We start from the raw sequence: 22362 nt of genomic DNA on the forward strand, positions 1-22362 counted from the left end.
TTTGAGAAGTAAAACAGTTTTGAGCAGCTTTTGTCAGAAAAGGTGAGTGCAGTTCTTGTGCAGTTCTCCTTCAGGTATTACTCTAGGCTGATGGTGCTGCCTGATAAAGTGGATGGGCAAACCTGGGAGGAGGCTCTTCCTGGAAGCTAACTGAGCAAGAAGGGAATCTCTTGTGATTTATTCTTAATGTACATTTCATGTAATCGCTAAATGGAGCTTGCATAGAAGCTGGTAGGAGGGAAACAGAACCAGTGCCATTTAAAAGCCTCTTGTGCTTTTTTTTCATTTGGATATTGTTCATATGAAATGTAATTTAAATTCCAGACTGGTTGCCAGGAGCTGGATTGTTGATGTTAAATGTGCTTTCCATTAGAGCTCTGTATTGGAAAACTACTTCCTAGCGCAGCAGGCATTGGAAGGGGTGGGTTACATCAGGGTCCCCAAGTTGCCCTTCTCAGGATCTGTGCCTCTCACTGTGCTCTCCATCTTCATCTGTGCAAAGGCCAGCTGAATCAATGTCTGACATGTGCAAAATGTGATTCTTCCTGACTAGAGCAGCATATGAGGTGCAGTGCTTGCTTTGCTGTCCTAAAAACAAACAACTTGCCTTTAAATTCCTAAAATCTGCTAATTGGGTTTTTTGGGGGTGGAGGTTGTTTAGGTGTTCCAGACTGCTGATCATCTTTTTTTTAATTTATTAATCCCCCATTTGTTTTCAGAGGGCTATTTCTTGCACTGTTCCCTATTTCAGTACCTGGATTAGGTTGTCAACTCCCCCACATACACAGCTTGTTATTTAATTGATTCATTCGCATAGGAGATTGCATTTGAAGGATCTGACTTGCAGGCAGCTGTGTGTAGGGGTTGGTATTTCTTTGCAGGTGGATTAGCAGCTGTGAACACCTACTGTGTAAAAATGCAGATGGTTCTATTATGCGTGCTCTTTTCAATTTTGCCAAGATAACAAGGTGTCGTCAGTGCCAACAGGTAGAAACACATTCATACTGGTCTCCACAGTCACTTTGAAGGCCAGAATTATGCTGACCTCAGAAGGGATGCTTGGGAGTGCCAGCCTTGTAAGTGGCCTTTTGGAGGAGGGAAAAGGGTGAAACTGGGTCTTCTTGGCCAGGGTGTGAAGGCTCTTTGGGAACCCTTCATGCTAACAGAAGAGCTTTCCTTCCATCATGCTTTCTCTTGGTTGTTTTCCTGCATCATGTTACCTTCTGACCAGAAGTCCTACCTGTTCAGGCCTTCATGCTGTGCTGCAGGGCTGCTCTTGTGAAGTGAGATGGTGGTCAGATATCTAAATCAGGCTACCAATTTCTTTTTTCCTAGTTTAGGGGGGAAAAAAAAAAAAATCCTTCCCAGGGACTCCTAAACATAGATGGGATAAAGGTAGATATCTCTTGATTCATAATCCACCATGCACTGATCTGTAAAAAGGGGTAAATAAGTGGCAGCTTGTGGATGATGAGACTTTCCCAGTGTCGTGGTTTAGCCCCAGCCAGCAACTAAGCACCACGCAGCCGTTTGCTCACTCCCCCTACCCCGATGGGATGGGGGAGAGAATCGGAGGAGTAAGAGTGAGAAACACTCCTGGGTTGAGATAAGAACAGTTTAATAATTGAAATAAAGTAAAATAGTAATGCTAATAGTAACAGTATAATAATGATAATAATAATAATGATACACAAAGCAAGTGATGCACAATGCAATTGCTCACCACCCGCCGACCGATACCCAGACAGTTCCCGAGCAGCGATCGCTGCTCCCCGGCCAACCCCCCCCAGTTTCTATACTGAGCATGACGTCATATGGTATGGAATAGCCCTTTGCTCAGTTTGGATCAACTATTCTGGCTGTGCCCCCTCCCAGTTTCTTGTGTACCTGGCAGAGCATGGGAAGCTGAAAAAGTCCTTGACTAGCATAAGCAGTACTCAGCAACAACTAAAAACATCAGCATGTTATCAACATTCTTCTCCTACTAAATCCAAAACACAGCACTATGCCTGCTGCTAGGAAGAAAATTAACTCTATCCCAGCCGAAACCAGGACACCCAGGTTGAAACTAAGGCTGTTTTCAGGTATCAAACTCTTCCACAAGTCTCTGGTCAGTGAAATGGTGGAAGAGACTGTGTGCTGGTACTTTGGTGAGCAATGTGTGTGAGGACGACAGTCCTAGCTGTACATGTGCGGTGATAGGCTCTACATGAGCTATTGCCACTCAGAAGGACCTTGCAGTTACAATTAGTACAGTGCAGCTTGAGCTCTGTGTTTGGCTTGACATATGGCAAGAGCTGTCCTGGAACTGGGCTAGGAAAGGGACAGAAAGCAGAAGACTGCTGCAGCACTGCACAGCAGAGCTTCATGCAGCCTGCTTGCTCCCTCTTAGACAAATGTTAAAACTAAAGGTGCGGCAGTGGGTGGCAAGAATGACCAATGAGTAGCACAGGCCTTGTAGAAGTAGAGAGTCCTCAGCTCAGGAGAGGTGCCTGGAGAGAAAATGATAACAAATTTATGAGTGTTCTGGAAGAAGGGAGTCAGAAGCAGTGACTAGTTCTGTAACAGCTGCGTTGGTATGCTGGCATTGTATGAGGCAGTAAGTTTAAAGCAATCAGAAAGAAGTTGGTATTTTCAAAGCTTAATGATGAAATTTGTTTCTCTAAGGTGTATTGGTTGCTAAAATGGACAGGTTAAAAAAATATAAAAAATATATAGTGTATATAAAGCATCATAGTTCTGTATATATGTGTATACAAAGCATGATAGTTCTGTACTTGCACCTTTTGCTAAGCCTTAGTCAAAGACAGGTTACAGATGTAGAGGGACTTACATTCTCACCTAGGATGGTGGTTCTTACGTATTGATACCTCTGTGTGTGTCTATATATATCCATGCACATATAGTGCCATATGTATTCACTGTATGATATATTGTGTGTGTACTCCTACTTCAGACATTTCTTTTTTGCAGACCTTGTGAGAGACGGTGCAGCCTTTTGGGGTATGGTAAGCTGCTTGTTTAAAAATAAAACCCTTCTGTTAGGGTAGGGGAAATTGTTTGCTCAGTAGTGTGGAACAAAGAAGTTTGAAGATAGCTTAAGAAAACTTAATGATATATTAACAAACTTACCTCTTAGCAGAAGCACTAATGGGGGGGGAGAGGAAGGAATGGGAACATGTTTTGTCATTCTCTTCAGGTGGACTAGTAAATTTCTCTGTCATTAACCAGCAACAGATAGGGCAAATGCTTAGTGACAATCAAGGAAATCTCTTCATTTGCTAGGTTTAGTGCTAAACAAAGTTTCGTATTGGGTGAGACTGTGCAGTGCTGTACTGGCTCTTCCTGATGGACTTCCTGCAGTGCCATGAAAAACAAAGGGTTTACTGATGCGTTGGCTTCTTTCTTTTGAGCTTTGTCTCCGAGAGGTGCTCATTAGGAAACCCACAGATATGAGTCTTGATGCAAGTTCATAGGAGTTGGTCTTGGTTGCAGCTCACAGGGAGCTAGCTACTAGTTGGGGTAAGAACCCACAGCAGAGCTTGATAGTATGTTTAACTAGGAGCTCAAGTATGTCTGAAAAGTATCTGCGTAATGATTCAAGGCTCTGCCTTGCAAACGCATACCCAGGTGAGTCAAGATGGCTAGTAACCATGTAAAATCATGTATGAGTTCATGAGAATGAGGAAAATCTAAATACTGGCATACAGTTCAAAAAGGGCAACTAGGGAACAGTGGCAGTAACTGATAAGTGGAAGTGGGGAACAAGGAGAAATTCTTCCCGAGAATGTCACTGGGGACAAAGACCATTGTGAGAAGGCTGACCTTCACAGCTGAGGTGGAGCTGGGAGGGGGTGGATAGAAGTAGTACTTAGGACCTCTGAAGAACCTGGTTTCCACAACCATCTCCTGGATTTGCTGAATGTCTTGATAAATTCTTCAGGAGTTTTCTCATTAATCCCAGATAAATCTCCAATACAGTGGCTGCTGAAACTGTTCTTGCTGGATGCTTTCTCTTACTTCTTGCCTAATCTCAGTTGTGTTACTTTACCCTCAACTTTGAGGGGAAAAGTAAATTTTGCCCTGGTGGAATATGCCCTTCTTAATCTCATTCTTCATCTTCTGCTGTTCTGTTGTTTTTCTGAGGTCTCTGGCCAGGCATCTGTGGTTTTTAGTAGACTCTCTCCAGTTTTCTCCTCGGTCCCTCTCCTACATTAACAGGCAGAAGCTCAGTTACTAGCTCCACTCCAAACCTGCCTCCTCTTCAAAAATTGTTTTGACGTGGCTAACACAGAGCTGTTAAACAGACAAAGAGCACTAGTGTTTCTTTCTTGTTCCCTATGCCACCATTTCCCTATTTGCTCAAGCCATTGTCAGACTTGGATTTTTAACTCCTTCTGTCTTTGTTTCTCAAACTTCTGCAGAGCTGCTGAAGTGCAGTTTTCTTTACTCATCCCCTGTGGCTGTTGGGTTTAGCCAGGCTCTCATCTTACCACATTCTTTCAGTGGTTTCTAAGCTTTACTAAGTACAGCCTTGTACAGCTGATACCCATCTCTGCAGAGATGCTTTTCTACCCATGTGGTTCCACCAGCATTTGTACCAGCTCTCCAAGGAGCTTTTGGGTGCTTGTACAGAAACCAGGCAGCCACAGGGTAGCGGGCAGGCTCCCTGCTTGGGTACCAAAGGGAACAGGGAAGGGAGCAAATGTCCCTGATGGTGGAGGATGGCCCCCAGGGATCCCAGCACAAGTGCCTGTGGCAAGGGAGCAGTGTGATGGCTAAGTTTAAGTTATCCATTGCCTGAATTTGAGTTCACAGCCAACTGAAGAATTGCAACATCTTTGAAACCTTGCTACAGCACTAAAATGACAATGATACCTAATGTAGATAAATGAATTGATGCATATGAAAGGACAGAAGGGAAGACTGGACTTCACTGAAGTTCATTGGAAAGGATGGGCTGAGTTGAGCAACCTCTTAAGTAGGAGGGCTTTGGAAAACCAATGTAATGAATGTGACTCTTTGGTGGAGCTTGGCAATGATCACCAAAGCAAGCAGAGCGCTGGGGGTTCTAAAGAAAAGGTTTGTGAACAAAAAATCATGATCTGCGATTTGCTGCCTTTGAATGTCTTGTGTGTGTGTGTATATATATGCACATACATATGTATCTAGGATGCCAACTTACAGCCTAGAACAGACCTAGAGGGGCTCAGAGAAGGGGGAGGTGGGTGGAGGGGCTGGCTTCTGCCTGAGGAGCCAGACAGTGGGCTGGGGCTCTTCAGCCTGGAATGTATGCCTCCTCCCTGCTTTGGTGAATCCCGAAATTCAGGAGGGTGGCCGCGGATCCCTACCTCCTGCAGTCACCCTGGTGGGGCAGGAGGCAGTTTTCCAAAGGGCACGCAGCAGGGCTTTGGATCCCCTCGCACCAGGAGCAGGCCCTGCAGCTATAACTTGGCTCAGGGAGGCTGAGCAAACTTGGGGGGCGTTCACAGGGGTCTGCTGGTTGCTTGGGCCCTGTCTGGCTTGGGCACCAAATCGTTACCCTGCCACGTGCAACGGTATATAAGCATACACATGCACTCACTCTGGCCTTGTTCTTCCCTGGGAGCTTGCTTTTGGCTGCTATTTTGGGATGATTTTCTGGGTTAGATGAACGTTAGTGACCCATTATGTCCCAATTCTCTAGTTTGTTGCATTGAAGTGAGTTGTAGGGCTTGCTGCCTGCCTTTCACTGGCTCTCTGAAGGGAGAATTTCTTTGCTGCAGACTTGGTAGAGGTGTTGGCAGTGCAGTACTGTGGTTAAAGAGCCTCAAGGTAAATGTATGTTGTGCTTGGCCGTTTTAATGAGCAGTTAAGTGGTCTGGCTGGCCTGGCAATGGAAAAAAAAAAATCGTCTAATCCCTGCCATTGGTTAAACAGTTAAAACTTTTGTCAAAGACATTAAGAGATATAATTTGAAAGGTAACAGCACTGCCTTAGCAGTTAATGGGGACTCTGTCCGGCTTGCACAGCAAGAGGAGTGTTAGAATGAATTCAGGTGAATGACAACTACAGGCTGGCAAGGCCTGGGAAGACCCAGCCTGCCGAGACTGAAGGGCTTCTTGATGTCATCATGGGAGGCACGTCAGCCCTGGAGTAATTTCGAGTCGCCAGTGCCGTCCTGGGCATCGTGTGTAATCAGACTGGCTGTTACTGCGAGAGTGGGACAGGGCTGCATGCATGGGAGAGCCCCATGGTGCCTGTACAGTGGTGAGCATCATGCTAGCGATGTTCGGTTCGGGCAGGCATAATGTGTAAATAAGCAGAGAGCCTAGGGGTCCTTCCTTGGGGAGGGACCGTTGGCACTCTCTGAGGTGATGAAATAGCAAGCCGTAAACAAACACAGCTCACTTCAACACAGGGACTGCAGCAGCTAAACATAGCCCCAGGGGCTTGACTCACTTGGCTTCTGCCCCACAGATGACTGCTCTGGGCTCGCTGTAGAGTTACAAAGGTGAAATTCTTTAATCTGCCTCAAGCCAGAGCTCAGTCTAGATGTGCTAATGGTCTCCTCTGGACTCAAAATCTGCGCATCCCCAAGAGTGAGTGCTGAGTATCCAGTCCAGTCTAGCCAGGCTGCTTGCACTTTCCAATACCATCCAACGAGGATCCTGCTTGTCAGCTTCTCCTGCTCCATGCTGGCAGAAGCGAGTCTCAGTGGAGGCAAATTATGTTCCTGGTATTTCTCCCTGAAGCCTGCGGTGTGTGGGAGGAGGTGTGCAGCAAAGGGGAAATGGTGACCCTTCTGCACCCTGTAATGGTAAAAGGAAATAGCAGAGTACAGCTACTTCAGTCAGGATGGTTCCTGAACACGTGGTATTAAGGACACTTCTGTTTCTCAAACAGGGAGAAGCTTCAGAAACCTAACATAACAAATGGTTTGCTTAGTCATGCTGCTTAGAGGCTAATTAAAGTTGCATTATTGTGACAGTCTTGTCTTCTGTTGGCTGTGCCATGAATAATATGTTAGATAGGTTTTATGAACATCAACTCTGAGGTGTTTTTGATGTTGCTTTTTGAATGAGACTCAGCCCAAGGTCCTGAGTGCTTGTGGCTGCTTAATGATTCAGTTGCATATTACTGGAAGAATACGCGATGTGTTGGGTTACAGTGTCATCAGGAAATTATTCATATACAGTCCTGCTCCAAAATGCTAGTCTAGATGCTTGTAACAATTAGCAGAAGTGTAATGGACATTTGTGTTCACTCTTTCTCCTGTCAAAGCTATCAAACGTGTCTGGAACAGCCTGCGTTTCTGCATGTTTTTCTTTTATAATATTGACAGAAACATGAAGTAATCACTTCTAAATCTCTCTTAAAAGCAATTTAATCATGAGTGGAAGCAGAGGATTTTGCTTTGCGGTTGCAAGACTGTTAAATGTCTTAGGGTGATTAGCTGATGCGTGACTGGAAAGCAGCAAGTCACTCTGCTGCTAAGCTAAACTCATGTCACTTAGAAGAAATCATGTCAACTCAGTCTCTGCCCCTATGATAGGGTTAAAAATAAACTCACTACTTGACCAGGTATTTTGAGGTCTGTTTCTCACACTTAATGTAGGGCCCTCTGGAGAGCAGTCTGAAATGAGAACTGTGTGGTCATGGATGAAGCAGACAAAAGCAAACCAGTTCTTCTGTTTGTTTTCTTTCTTCTGCAGGACAGATTCTGCATCCCACATGAACTACGAAAATCCTCCACCTTACCCTGGCCCGGGCCCGACCGCCCCTTACCCACCCTATGCACAGCAACCAGGTGGTCCTCCTGGCCCGTACCCAGGCTATCCTCCCGGACCTACTGGGCCGTACCAGCCAGGCCAGCCAGGTTATCAAGGTTATCCCCAGTATGGATGGCAAAATGCACCTCCACCTCCAGGACCAGTGTATGCAGATGGGCCTAAAAACACAGGTATGCCTAGCAGCCATGGTACAATGTAATCGTGACCCTTTCTGGCTTGCAAATGCATGAGTACATGTTGACCTTGAAGTAATATGGTTACCAGCATCTGGCCCTAATGGGGCTGGGAGAGGTGGAGACTTGTTTGAAGTAGTGATTCTGTTTATAGCCTGTTTTCCTGCTTTATTTTGCTGTTGTGTCTCTAACAGTTCTCTGGCTGTTGGAAGATACTGTTGAACATCCTTAATGCTGATCCCTCAAGGGAATCCTTATGCTGAGGTTGTTATACATGCTTTTTGCTGTCTTTAGATTTGCCACAACTCTCATTCTGCCTGTCTTTTGGTTGATAAGTTTTAACTGAAGGCTGCACAGTTAAAGCTTGTAATATTCAAATGTACAGTTGCTACCGAATTAGTGGGCAGATTTTGATGGGCTCAAGAAAACTGACGCACAAGTAATCTACTGGTGCCACTGGAATCATTCCTGGGCTTTTGTTTTTTTCTGAAGCTTTTTTTCTGTGGAAAAACACAGATTTCTGGGAAAGGGAAGGAGGACAGTGTAACTTATCTTGGCAGCTAGCTGGTCCATCTGTGTGTCGTGTCGCCTCAATATGGTATGCTGGCTTACTCTGTCACCCATTGCTCTTGTGGGGCTCGCTGCAGTGCTTGGTGCAGGCTCAAATTGTCAGAGGAGGGCTGAGAAGATGATTAAGGGTCTGGAGCACAAGTCTTATGAGGAGCAGCTGAGGGAACTGGGATTGTTCAGTCTGGAGAAGAGGAGGCTGAGGGGAGACCTTATCACTCTCTACAACTACCTGAAAGGAGGTTGTAGTGAGGTGGGTGTTGGTCTCTTCTCCCAAGTAGTTAGTGATAGGACGAGAGGAAATGGCCTCAAGTTGCATCAGGGGAGGTTTAGATTGGATATTAGGAGAAATTTCTTTACTGAAAGAGTGGACAAGCATTGGAACAGGCTGCCTAGAGAGGTGGTGGAGTCATCATCCCTGGAGGCATTCAAAAAACGTGTAGACGTGGCACTTTGGGACATGGTTTAGTAGGCATGGTGGTATTGGGTTGACAGTTGGACTAGATGATCTTAGAGGTCCTTTCCAACCTTAATGGTTCTGTTCTAGTCTAAGGGATGAGAGCATCTTTATATGAGTAGAAGCTGAGAGAGGTGGGACTGTTCAGCCTGGAGAAGAGAAGGCTCAGGGGGGCCTATCCATGTGTATAAATACCTGATGGGAGGGAATGGGGAAGAGGGAGCTGGACTCTTCTCAGTAGTGTCCAGTGACAGGACCGGAGGTAATGAGCACAAACTGAAACACAGGAGGTTCCTTCTGAACACAATAAGAGGAAGATACTTTTCTACTGTGAGAGTGATCAAACACTGGCACAGGTTGCCCAGAGAACCAGGTTGCAGAGTCTCCATCTGTGGAGGTACTCCAAACCTGACTGGACAATGGTCCTGGGCAGCCTGCTCTAGCTGACCCTGCTTCAGAGGTCCCTTCCAGCCTCAAAAACTCTGGGATTTTGGCAAGGCTGGGTGTGGTCCCTGCCTTTTCCCCATTGGAAAAAGGAGTATTTAGTTTGGGTTTTTCTGGTAACTGTGTCTTGCTGGTAAGGACACTTGCCTAGAGACCAAGTTTATTCTCGTCGGTGTTTCACAGGCTTTGGTTGTAAAAATCTCTGCTCGTACATCATGGGGGTGTACTCACCCCCTCACCATCAGCATGGGGACTCATGCTGTCATGCCAACTCTGGTGCCTTCTTTCAGGCTTCTTCAGTGATAAGATACTCATCCAGGCTGGGAAGCCAGAAACCATCATTGCCTCTCTTCCTTTGTTGCAGTGAATATCGCAAACAGACCTGAGCTGTTCAGAAGAGTCTTAAGTACCTATAGTTGTTCTGGCTACCTTGGGGTGGCAGAGGATGTGGCCAGAGCTACCAAAGCGGCTGTTTGGCGGGAGGGAGTGTGCTGTCCAGGCACTATGTGCTGTCCAGGCACTACACTTTAGGTGGGAGCTGCTCTCGGGAAGGAAAGGAGACTCAGGGTTTCTATGTGCTGGGTGTGTCTGGCATGGTCATGGACAGACTAACCTGGGGTAGAAAGAAATGAGACTAACATGTGCCTCAAATCAAAACCTAAGTCAGTGCTTTACAGCTATGCAAGGCACTAGCACTTTGGGTACTACTGCTGTAAAGACCAGCTGATAAAGTGGGTATTGAAGCTGACATCACTTGGAAAATTGTCAGGACTTAGACAATTCCCCCAAGGGCTTTGCCACTATGCAAAGCTGTCTTTGGCCATTGCACATTAAGGTTGTTCTCCACGTACGGTTGTTGCCATGGCTTGGGACAACATGCGCTTGCATTTGGGGCCTGTTCAGGACTGAGGTCTATATGCATTTGCTGCATTTTGAGATAACTGTCTGCTGTGCCCCTCTGCTTCATGTTACTCTGACTCAGCAGCGCACTGCGACAGAAGTCTTTTCAAAGCCCTCATTTTTTTGGGAAGCTGGAACTTGAGAAGTTCCCAGCAAGAGTTTTTCACTACGGTGAATCCAAAGGAGAGTTGACATAGATGGGTGGACAAGCTGAACAGTGGAGGGGACATTTTCAAGAGTTCCCCCCCCCCCCCCCCCCCCAAGTATTCTTGGCTAAAATAGTGGACTACTGGACCAGTGTATATAAAAAAACAAAAACAGTGGATTTATAGCTGGTGTAAGATGTCAGGAATATTCTGGTGTGGGTCTGGCCAGAGGACCCAAATAGAAACAGTGACCAATTGGTGTGAGTAAGAACCTGAATGAGTGCAAGTCATGAGTTCAACTTCCTCTGTAAAAGAGTGAAACCTCAAGGGTCTGCCTTTGAGAAGGAGGCGGCAGCAGCACGGTGATACTTCCCACCACTTCCCATGGACTCAAAGTGTAATCAGGGTTTTCCCTGGGAAATGCACATAGTTTTGGGGTGGCTAACAGGCATTTCTTGGTACTTGGTGGGGGCGGGGGGGAATCCCTGCTCTCCCATGTAGAACATCTTTGGTTAGTGCAAGTGTTGCTTTGCTGCTATAGCCATGAAAAGCGGTATGCGAGCAGGAGCTCCCAGTGCTGGGAGCAGTGTGTGGAAGTAATTGTGCATCATAGTTTGGTCTTGAGTGGATCACACAGATGGAAACAATTACTGTTGAGTGCTCAAAATCTGATGGTAAAGTAGCATTTCATGGTGACAGTTTTTTAATCTAATAATTTGTGGCCTGTCTGGAGTAGCAATGGACATAGCCTGTCCAGTTGGCCCTTGGAGAAGAAAAAACCTCATACGGCTTGCTCTCTGTATTAAAAAGAAAGCTGCATCTGACATGTAACAAGGAAACAGCTTAAACTTAGTACTGTTTTTGTCACTCACGCTGCAGAAGAGCTGGTGAACCACTGAGCCTTGTTCAAAGGCTGCTGTTGATGGATTCTTCAGGCTGAGCAGCACTGGCATGAGTTACGCTGCCTGTGTGTGGTGTACGTGCTGCAGCCACGCTTCTTCTCAGCTGCAGTACTCGTTCTTCCGCATCCTCTGGAGATTTCAGTCCCTGTTGTCGGGGTCATGCTTGGCAAGGGTAGGTAACATCTAGGCTTGAAAGAGAAAGTTACTAATGTTAAGCGAGCAATGACTGTGCTAGAAATAGGTGAGAGAGGGAGGATGTTGTCATCTTTTCAATATGGCATTGAATTAGGGGGACATATATAAAGGCTTGTTGGAGGAAGGTGCAGTCCAGAACAGTGCTGAACAAGGAGAGCAAGTATCTTCTACTCTAGACTGTCTGTGTAGCATTAGTTAGCCATGACAATGGTCTGAGTTGCAGAAATCAGCTTGCGGTTTACATATTAAGACTTAGTGGTGTTGGCCATATGACTCCCATATATTACACCACTGTAGAAGAGGGATACTGCAGCTGATCATGACAGGGGTGTTCCTTTGTCCCTTCTCCCAGAGTGGATGGAGTCCAGCATGTGCAAGCTTGCACCCCCTCAGAGTCACCCTAGCTACCTCAACACTGTTGGGCGTGAAAGGCCTTGAAGCGTATGTTTCTTCTCCAGGTGGAGAAGCAGTGAACCAGAGAGGCTAGGTGACTTGCTGAGGTGGCACAGAAGACCTCATGGCCATGGTTTTGGTTTTTTTGTTTGCTTTTTTGATAGCTGGTTTTTAGGCTTGCACAGGCTACTGATAGCAAAGTCGCCAAAGAAACAATACTTCCTGCATCTTGCAGGGGCTAATAACTGACTTGGCTGTTCATTAGAAGTAAACAACTTGACCTTTACCTTTAGAGCTGATAATTTTTATGCTGAGCCTGAGGGATGTTATCCTTAAGGGTATCTTGACTCAGCTTCCTAGCTCTGTGAACTGACATGTGATAATTTCTGTCTGCATCTTTCCTGCTGTAAAAACTGAGGGCTGTCTTCGTATCTGCCCACATGAAGTCTGTCCAGGCGTGAGTTCCTGGAATACTGTAGATCTGCCATTCGGTGTGTCCTGGTTTCGGCTGGGATAGAGTTAATTTTCTCTAAGAGTGAGCGAGCAGCTGTGTGGTGGTTAGCTGCTGGCTGGGGCCGAACCACAACAAGGTGTCACACAATGCTTTGGGTAGCTAGAGGGAACTCGCCTGCACCAGAACAAAGCTGGGAAACATGCAGCAGTAGGAGTGTGGTCTCTGCATGGAACACAGCGTAAGAAGCCAGGCCTTCTTGAGCAGCAGCGGCTTGCTTAGGAGGAAGAAAATACCTCATTCCAGACAATATCTCATTTCCCCACCAGTATTTTCATTACAAAATAATTTGGTATCAACTGGTGTAAGGAAACAACAGTATCTACTGACTGGTCAGCAGGTACTTTCTTGTTTATGTAAATTAGAAGTGAAATGTAATGCTGTTGGTAATGGCGTGCTTTAAAAAGAAATGGAATGAGCCAAAGTATGAAGTGACATACTAATTTTGAAAGCACTAGCTGATGTTAGCAATTCACCCAGCTTAATTTCTACCCCCTTTCCCCCCGCACTGATACATAACAACATAATAGATGAGGCTATTCCATGCTGTGCCAAAGGGAACCAGGCTCTGTCAGCAGCCTTCCTTCCAACTGAAGGCAAACAAAGTTCAGTATTGCATTTGACCTATTGTAGGCACAGGGTGGAGATCTTATTTCTGGAAGTTGATTACTTGTAGCAAAGCCAGCTGTGATAAGAGTAATAGTCACAGTGATGCTGCCTGTCTCCTAATGTTTGGCCAGGTGCAAGAATAAACAGGTCACCTAGATATAGTCACTGCCTTCTCCTAGAGGGGTGGATTTTTCCTTGTTATGGGTCTCAGTGTGGAAAGGAGGGGATCCTGATTGCTCTGGTTAGGCTCTCTGGTGCCTTTCAGTGGTTACCCCCTTGCTTCTCAAAACATGTCGAGCTGAGCCTTCCCCAGCAGAAGTTTATTTGAAGGGCAGCATGTAGTAATTCCAGCAGGCTTTCTCTCTGTATATTAACCCTTTTCAAACAGTCTGTCAGAGCATGTAGTTTAACTGTTACTGTCCCTTCAGGACCTGCAACTCCAGACAGCAGGTGTCCTGCCAAAAAAAAAAAAAAAAAAGTATCTCACTTGGTAGTTGTCCTCTTATCTGCTTCTCATACTGTAGTGTGCATTAACACCTGGTGTTCTTTCTGCCCTAAGATTGCTGTATCATACCTCCCTGTGTCCCTGGCTCACATGAGCTGACTGCACAAACAGTGGGGGCTGTTTGCTGGCAAACAGTGCTGTACTGGGGCTGATGTCTGACCTCACCTACGCTGCTTTTCACCCCCAAGGAGGGGATCATCTGAGAAAAGCCTGATGCAAAGAAAAGGATTTCCAAATTCAGGTCCTGTATCTGAAAAGATGCTTCAGACAAACTGGCTAAACGAGGCTAAGACTGGGTCTGTAGTGGACTGAATTAAAAGAGGCTGCTGTTCTGGACAGTCCTCATCAGCTGGGCACCTAGCCTGGGTGAGAAGCAAATTGTGTAAAGCCTTTTTCCAGCACTGCAAGTGCTGCACAGATTGTGGTACTCAAGCCCTGGGGTTACTGCTCAAGTACAGTCTTGCTACCCTGAGTGACTACTCACTGTGGCATGTTCCCTTTGCTTTAAAACTGGACTTTGTCCCTCCTGTCTGTCACCTAGAACACTCTTGCAAGACCCTTGTAAGACTGAGTTTGTGCTGTGTAAATCTCTCAAAGCCCAGTCTTGTTTAAATCTAGGACTGATGCTGATTTTCAATGAAAATACTGACTCAAGCAGAGGAATGTGCTGTTCTTAGCTCTGCAGTTGACTTGGTGGAAAATGCCTCCTTGCTTTAACTTCACTGATTAAAAAAATGTTACCGGAAGTTCTCAAATTCTGTAGTTTTGGGAAATGTCTCTGCATCTGTTGCAGTCTAGAAGAAAACTGAAGGGTCTGAAGCCCTGAATTACTGTACTTTTGAGCTGGGGGGAAGCTGGTTTCTTCTATGACATGTCTCCTGTGCACTTTCAAACCTATGCAATGGGGTTTATAGTGCTTTGGAGAGCTGGCTGATGCCTGCTGACATCCTGCAGAGACTTGACTACTTGCTGCATAAGGTATGCTTTTTTCTCCTATAAGGAGTGCCTGTAGCGCTGCTTTTTAGAGATGTTAAATCCTTCCTGGGCACATCTATACTCCATAAATGCTGATTAGTATTGCTTCCATTATCTCGAAGATCTCTGAATCCCATCCCTGTGTGCTCAGATGAGGAAACTTACCTCTTTCCCAGCCCTGAGCTTAGTTGCAAGAAAATCTTCTTCATGGTTTATGATTAGACACAACCCATGCTTTGAGCATATGCAGTGTGTGAGAGGGGAACAACTTCACCCTTGTGTGAAATGCAGCCAGTGAAGCGTTGGCTCTGGGAAGCACTCACTTGGCACGCCTGCATGGTAATTTCCCTGAAACGTGTTGCCTGTTCAGCTCTCTGAAAGCTGAAACAGCTCTCTAGTGTGACCGTAAGAGCTTCTCAGACTTGCAGGAACTGAAATGCAGGAATTTTCCTAACCTGCTGGATATAGTCATGCAGCCACAGAAGAGTGCAGGTCTGATACCAGTGTGGGTAGTTGTAGACCAGTCACTTCTGCTTGAGTCCAGGCAAAAAAAAAATCTGGGCTGGGTCAGCAGCAGCCGTCTGGTGGCAGAGGGGATTTGCAGGTGAAACTCTCCGTACTTACTGGCAGTTTGCTTCCTTGATACTTTATTTTTTTGGTTGGGTGGCTCTGGCAGTAGAGCTGTTGTGTTTGGAGCTGGGGATTATGAAACTTGCTCTGAGCGTTTTGCAACTTCGGAAGATTTTTTGCTTGGAAGTAGGCTATTGTATTGCCATCTGGCTCTGACTGGTATCTGTTTCAGGAGTGTGCTAAGGTGTTTCCTGAAATCTGAATATGGTGTCAGTAGAGACTGTGCATGCAGTGAAAGCCTCTGGGCAGGAAGGGGTTGGGGGGCTGGGGAGTGTGACATGACAGGGGTGAAGCTGTTAAGCATGAGCAAATATCCCTAGAGAGGAGAAAGAATAATTAAATGCCTTTCTAGCCAAGGGAGTTAGATCTCATCTGTGCCCAGGCTCTGCCCTGGAGGTCTTGTGGGCAAGGGAGGAGGCCTGGGGCAGAGAGGAGCCTTGCTGGTAGCTAGTATGAAAGTTTAAGTCCTAGAGTCCCTGTGCCTCAGTCATGCAATCTCTTCTTCTGCACTTGCTGCCTGTGTGGGATTACTCCAGGACACATGGCTGGCTGGGAGGTCGGGGCTGGGTGTTCCTTCCTCCTGCAGTGCTGGGTCTGCAGACCTAGCGTGCGCATCCCAAAGAGTGGCTCAGAAACACTTGATGTCTAGTCAGTGTCACCTCTGCATCCCTTGGCTGCCACTAACACCTTTGTTCTGACTTTTCCTCCATCCTGAACAGAAAGACTTTCAAATGACTCGGGTAAGAATGTTTTGAAGGTAGAACCAGGTGCGCAGACTGACTTGACTTACACAGTTAAGTGCTGCCTGCAGCAGATTGCTAAGAAATTATTATTAAAATGGTGTTGTGCAGTTTTAAGCAAGACTTCTTGCTTGCTGGCTGGACAAGCAAAAACAAAGCTCTTGGTGCAGAAGTGGCTTGTGATAAAAACCGCTTTATTCACAGTGGGAAAAGGCTTATTGGTCCCTTCTCTGCTGCGTGCTTCCTCCCAGATGAGAAGAAGGTGGTATTAATTAATACTTCTGCTCTGAACAGTTGTTACTATGGCAAACAGCCATCCAGAACAACAGGAAGAGTTTCTGGTCTGCAGTAGCAGTGGTTGGTGAACTGCTTGTTGCTGCTGCTTCTTGTGTGCTCTAGGCCTAGCCTATTATCTTACAGCAGCTAGCAGTGTAAGTAACTTGTTTGCATGCAGAATGGGTCTGTGTGCTAGGACGTAGCTGGAGCTAAAGAAGAAGTAAACTTCAGGACTTACTGTGTTTCTCATGCTGCTAGCCTTCTCACCTTAGGAAGAGGAAAGAGTCCCTGCAGCTGGCTGGTGCTAGGCTGGGGTGACCCTAGGGGTGCGTGCACCTCACCTCTCCCCGGGCAGCTGACTTCTTGGCTGAGCCTGCCCCTTGGCTTGCCTGAATTGGGCTTTTGCTTGCTGTCTGTCTGCCTGCCTGGATGTCATACCTGAAATACCTAGACAAGGGCCAGGGCCCCCAGTGACATGCAGCAAGACTTGTGGGAGGGCTTGCAGAGCTCAAGGGCTCTTGCGTACCTTTGCTGCCTGCTTTCTGGGGGAGCTCCTTGTGTAGGTAAGCCGGTACCTACACTACAGCCTAAGGTCACGATTTTAGTTTATAGCAAACCGGGTGAAAAGTACTGCTCATGCCTTTCCTTCATGGAGCTAATGATTAACATACCAATTAGGTATGAGAAGAAACAAAATGTGTGTGCTTAAGATAAAGCTGACTGTACATGAAATAACAAGGTATTGTAGTACTTGTTTTAAAAACAAAGTGGGAGTTATTTGCACTGGATTGTGCAGGCTGGTACTGCGTGGTTACAGGGAGTGCACCATTTTCAGGGTAAGCATGATTCATTGTGATCTACACTCTTTAAGGCTGACTAGAAGATGGGAAGTTCTGCTCAGCTTATACCCTCTCCCATCCTGTTTTAGAAAAAAGCAATGGAAGCATCAAAACTTGAGCCTAAAACTGAGTGCTGTCTACTGCCTCTGAGCGAAAGTGCCCTTGTTTCTCTTCTCTATCGGACCACCGGTCCCAATGTGCTAATGGGCTTCTGCTCATACTGGCAAGGACCCTGGCATGCCATAGGAGGTCTTTGGAGTGCCTGACCTTGGACAAGAGAGGCATAAAGCAGCTAATGAAGTCTTCAGTAAGGCTCGCCACAGCAAACTGGGTGGGTTTAGCTTGGAGGCATTCAGGCTTCTGACAAGAAGCATACAAAACCAGCAGTTCACTTAATTGACATTTTGTGTAGGGGCTTTGTTGGCAAAGCTATTCCAGTAGAAAACCTGATTTCTGTTGATGGAAGTGGGAAGATGCTGGGTGGTTTGCATCAATAACATGCTGTGCAAGGTTTCCTAATGAAATTATTTTAAGAGGTTTGAGTAAGGTGTTTAGGGTTTTGTTATGCTGTCTCTTACTGTGCTGTTTACAGGTGATCCTCTGCATTTAAAGTAGTACTAATGCATAGGCTGGGAACAGTGAATAAAGGTGCTACCATGCACTCTTGATTTCCTTGGGTACTTCTGTCGCTGTGTTTGTGTTAGTGCTTTGAAACTGATGTTCAGTTGCACAGTGTCCAAAATGAGAAGATTGGTATAGGATGTCTCCAGCTTAATGAGAGGCTTGGCTACAAATAGTTTATCTAGTCTTCCTTTGAACTGTTTTTTACCCTATGCACTTTGGTAGCTATAAATGAATAGTTGACAGTGCACCTGTTCTGCTTTTACCTTCTCCTGTATAAGCCCCGCACCCAACTGGTTGATAAGAAAAGCTTTTTAGCATTAATGCTGTATGGCTGTGTTTAAAGTTTCTCTGGCAATTTGTCTGGTGACAGTGACAGAGCTACAACTTCTGAAGCACTGATAAAGCTACAAAACAGTGATCTTTAAATTCAAACTGTAAGGGAGAGGTGGTTGTTGTTATTTAGAGTATTGTCCAGATGCTCTCAAAGTCTGAAAACTTCAGTGGCGACTGTATTTCCTCTCAAGCTGCAGCAGTGGTTGACACCAGCTCCTGTGAGCTGGCAGCAGAGAGCTACTCTTGTGAGACTCTTGCTCTCTCTGGGAGAGGAGCTCTGCAGTAGAAAGCAGCAACTTCTCAAATGTGTGTTTCAAATAGTTGTCTTCGGGGCTTTCCTTGAACTTGGAAGGTGAATGGATTTGGTAGAGTACCATAACCCCTGCATGGGGAAAAACACAGCTTTTTCTCTGAAGGGTTCTGCAGAAAGGTACTTGTGCCACAATGTGCTGCTAGTTTAAATGACTTCCAGCTTTTAGCAGAAGAGAGTGAAAGGACATGGTCTGTTTCCAGTGCTGCTTCACTGTTTCTAACAGAAAGGTACACCTCCCAAACCTATGGTGAGTCCTGGAAATGTCTTGACTTGGCTGCTTTCCATCACTGTCCCTTCTCCTGTCCCTGTCCTGCCCTGAATTGTTAGTGGGCAGTTGTGCCTGTGCATCAGCCAGTTCAGTGCAGACCTTTCTAGCACAAGCTGCCAGCAGCAGTGCTGTGCAGGCAACCAAAGGTGCTGGCTGGCAGGGGAAGAGTGATGCCCACTGCCGCTGTGACCTGCATGTACTGAGGGGCAGCATGCCATGCGAGTCAGCTCAGCGGCTGTGTAGCAAAAGTGCCAATCTCCCACTGCACAGGCCCAAATTTAGAAAAGCCATTTTGTTTAATATTTCAGTAGGTGTTTCATAACAGCACTTTATACATGCTTTGAATATGCTTTGTCAGTATGTTCTCTACTTGGCTGTAGTTTAAAACTTCTAATGGATTAATCATAAATACTTTAGGCAAACTCTTCTTGTATGCCTGCAGTCATGGACAACTTACTGTAAATTGCACAGGGCAGCATCCATTTCAACTCCAGCAAAGTACGCAGTTAGACTTGATTTCACTGACTTCTTTGCAAGTTGCTGACTGATCAGCAAAATCCTTTACTGGTTTGTGTGCTACGATGGAGCACTTGTCAATGTTAGTGTATCATTTGACAGCTCTTATGCATGCTCAAGCATTGCTCCTTAGTAGCTTAGCACTGAGCTACCAGAAAGCAACATTGCTTTAAATCTAGCAGTAAAAGACAGAAGTGTTAGAGCTCTTCCCTGGATGGTACTTGGTTGCAGCTGTAGATACAGCTGCCTTCAGCCAGGGTGAAGATGGGCTTGACTGGGGTGGCTGAAAATAGTAACTGCCCTCCAGCCCATGGTTTGCATTGCAAGTGACATGGCCTCCTCTGGTCAGCAGATGCCTGCTGGAGGCTGGCCAGAGCGGCTGGCTAGCTAGGTCTGCCTGTGCTGAGTGTGAAGTGCCATACCTTAGTGCTCAGAGGAGAGGGTACCCACCCTCAGGCCAGGTGTTGCCAGCCTGACAGCTCATTCTGTCTCAGCTGCTCCAGCAAGGAAGCTGAGGGTACATGAGGCACCTCCAAAGCAGTGTAACTTTACACTGTCTGCCCGGTTTGGGAGTGTCACATGCTGCAGAGCTTTTTCTGGGGCAAGGAAAGGTGTCAGGTTCCCCTGGGTTTCACTCAGTCTGAAGCTGTAAGGACTTTGCTCTGGAGCAAGTTCTGTGGTATGTGTTCTTGCTGGTGTTTTCTGAAGTCAGAGGCTCCCTGCTGCCTCCAAACCACCAGGAACTTGTGCTTCCCTGAACAGCCCCCTTCTGCTGTGCAGGTCTGGATGTCTCAGGGCACTGTGGCCCTCAGTTTGGGGTGTGGAAATGGGCTGGCAACAACAATCCAGCTCTCCACAGCTCTGAAGCAGGACAGCTTGAATGGCACCTGGCAGCTGGGTAGAAACCAGAGCTGCCTCAGGGCTCCAGCACAGGGAGCTGGTTCAGAAGCTTCCTGAGCAGCCACGGGAAAAGCACTCTTAGCTGTTTGCTCTGAGGGATGGCAGGAGCTGGCAAGCATGGCTGGTATCCCACTCTGGTGAGGAGCTCTTCACCATCTCTGCCTGTTGTGCGTGCACTCTGCCCTGCTGAACAACTGCATGTCATTGTCTTATATGGGACTCTTGGAGCACTTGGTATGTTTTGCCTTCACTCATTGTAACAGGACCTTCTCAGAGGAAACAAAGGCACCAAAGAGTTAGCTGCTTGTTCAGAGCTTCTGGACCACCAGGAAAAAAAGGTCCAAAGGTTTTTCCCAGCCTGAAACACATCAGTGCCTTCTTCAGTCCTTGCAAGCTGAACTTGGTCTGCACAGTTCTGCCCTGCCTCTGTCCCTTCCTGAACAGCTTGGTCATATGACTGGGTTTGCACAAAGGTGTTGTGTGGCACCAGGGCTTGCTTCTCGTCGCAGCGCTGTGTGATAAGCCAGACAGAAGGGTAGCTCTATCTGCTGTGGGGGAGAATGCTGGTCAGCTGAGGAGGGTAAATGATTTCAATGTCAGGGTGTCCACCTGCTCCCAGCAGTGCTGGTTGGGGAAGAAAAGCAAAACACTGCGGGCAGCTCTGCTAAGGACAGCAGGGCACAGCTCCCTTCTTTCATGCTGCTGAGTGGGGGTGACTGCTATAGCCCACTGCTCTAGGGACCTGACTGGCTGCTTGTTGACAGCTTGCACTGCACAGAGGTGTACAGGAATGAGCAGACTTGGGTCACTTCACCAGGGAGAACAGGCAGTGAATAGACAGCCACTGATATAATGCTGTATAAGGTCAAACACTCACCAGTCTTCATGCTTTTGAACATGAAGCCTTTCCAAGTCTTCCATGCATGGTTTTGAGTGCAAGTTTGGGGCTGTGGGCAGGTAGGAGGGAAGGGCCTGACCAAAGTCCTGTCTGCCTTGGGACAGATTCCCCCTTTGGATGGGATGGGTCTGTGGTCCACCCTTTTAAAGGGATGAAATAGGCTGTCTCGTCTCCACAAGAGGAGGCCAGGGTGCTGGGCTTAAAAGTCATTGACTTTGTTCTCTGCTCCTTGCTGGTGTGGCAGGGCTGCTGGCCCTGGGCACAGCCCTGCCCCAGCCATAGGCTGTGGGAGGAGGTCATGCAGGCTCCCCCACTGCTGCAGCACTGCCCAACAGCCCACAGGGCCCTGGTCTATGCACAGGAGCCAGGTTTCCATCATGTCCTGGTCTGCTCCTGCCTGGAGGAGGGCCAGCAGCTCCTGGGGGAGGAGAGCATGTGGCACCTCTCCTGCTCCAGCGCAGCATGTCACAGCACTGCAGCACACTACCACCTCCTTCTGGGCCTGTTTGGAGAAGAGATGTGCTTCTACCCTGACATTCCTGGAGCAAGGGCACTACGCGTTGTGACTGAATGCTCTGTGACTGAATGCTCGTAGGCAGCTACAAAGCCCTGGAGGGAAGGACAGACAGCGGCGCTTTGCCAGCGCCATGCAGCGGCTCCTCTGGAGCTGGGCTGTGCCTGCACAGCAGATGCCTCCTCTCTGTGTTACTCTCACTGGCAAGAGGGAGGCTGCCTGAGGCTGGGATACAGACTGTACCTGAGGGCAGATATTTGGAAGGGGTTACTGGGTTATTCCTCTCTCTGCCCCACTCTGATGGCGGCAGGGTTTTGCTGTCATGTAAGCCAGAGCACATTAGCCTCCACACATTGCTCTTGAGAGAACTGAAGCAGTGAAGGTGGGGGGAATGTTTTTCTGAGCACAGAGCAAGCCCATGGGAGGACCAGGCTGATGACATGAGCTGTCTCTTGCCCAGGCCTCTGCTTGTCAACACCATGTGTTCAGCCACTTGACTTAAAGCACTAGCTGCCTGCCTGGGTCAGACTCCTGTGTGAGGGTGCATTTCCCATGCACACCATAAAAAACAGACCCAAGAAAGCTTTAAGGAGGGAAGGTCACATGCCTGCCTTCAGACTGCTGCAGTTCTGGGCATGATAGCCCAAGCTTAGTGAGGAGGAACCAAAGGTAAACTGCTCAGCTGTCCCAAATGAGCTTCAAGGGCTGGCAGAAAGGCAGGCACCACACTGGCCTGAGGGAGGAGACCCTGCTGGGAGAGCTCCATCCAAACCTGGGGCTCCCTCCTGTGCTTTCAGGCAGCTGGCAATGTGAAGTAAATCCCAAAAGCCTCCTGGGAGCCTCTGGGCAGTCCTCAAGGGGCAGAGCTTAAATGGTTTCTGTCCCTGAGGTGATACCCTGAGTGTTTGGAGGTGTGATCCAGGCATCCACCCCTTGGAAGGTGAGGTGTCTGAGGATTGCTG

The 22362-nt window shown here is 47.2% G+C and overlaps 1 protein-coding gene across 3 annotated transcripts in view; it reads left to right on the plus strand.

Annotated features, from left to right (window-relative positions):
- Window positions 1-22362, plus strand: part of CYSTM1 (cysteine rich transmembrane module containing 1) — a 30168-nt gene that overhangs the window by 4912 nt on the left and 2894 nt on the right. For 2 of the 3 annotated variants that reach the window (XM_075715166.1, XM_075715167.1), the window contains exon 2: window positions 7695-7942. In XM_075715166.1, coding sequence (XP_075571281.1) covers window positions 7714-7942 — 229 coding nt within the window. In that variant the 5' untranslated portion in view covers window positions 7695-7713. Of the gene's footprint in view, window positions 1-4230; window positions 5083-7694; window positions 7943-22362 lie in introns of those variants that run through there. The other variant, XM_075715165.1, reaches the window with a different exon arrangement.

The sequence above is a fragment of the Pelecanus crispus genome, chromosome 8 (genome assembly GCF_030463565.1).
Source record: "Pelecanus crispus isolate bPelCri1 chromosome 8, bPelCri1.pri, whole genome shotgun sequence".
In the NCBI taxonomy this organism is placed as follows: domain Eukaryota; kingdom Metazoa; phylum Chordata; class Aves; order Pelecaniformes; family Pelecanidae; genus Pelecanus; species Pelecanus crispus.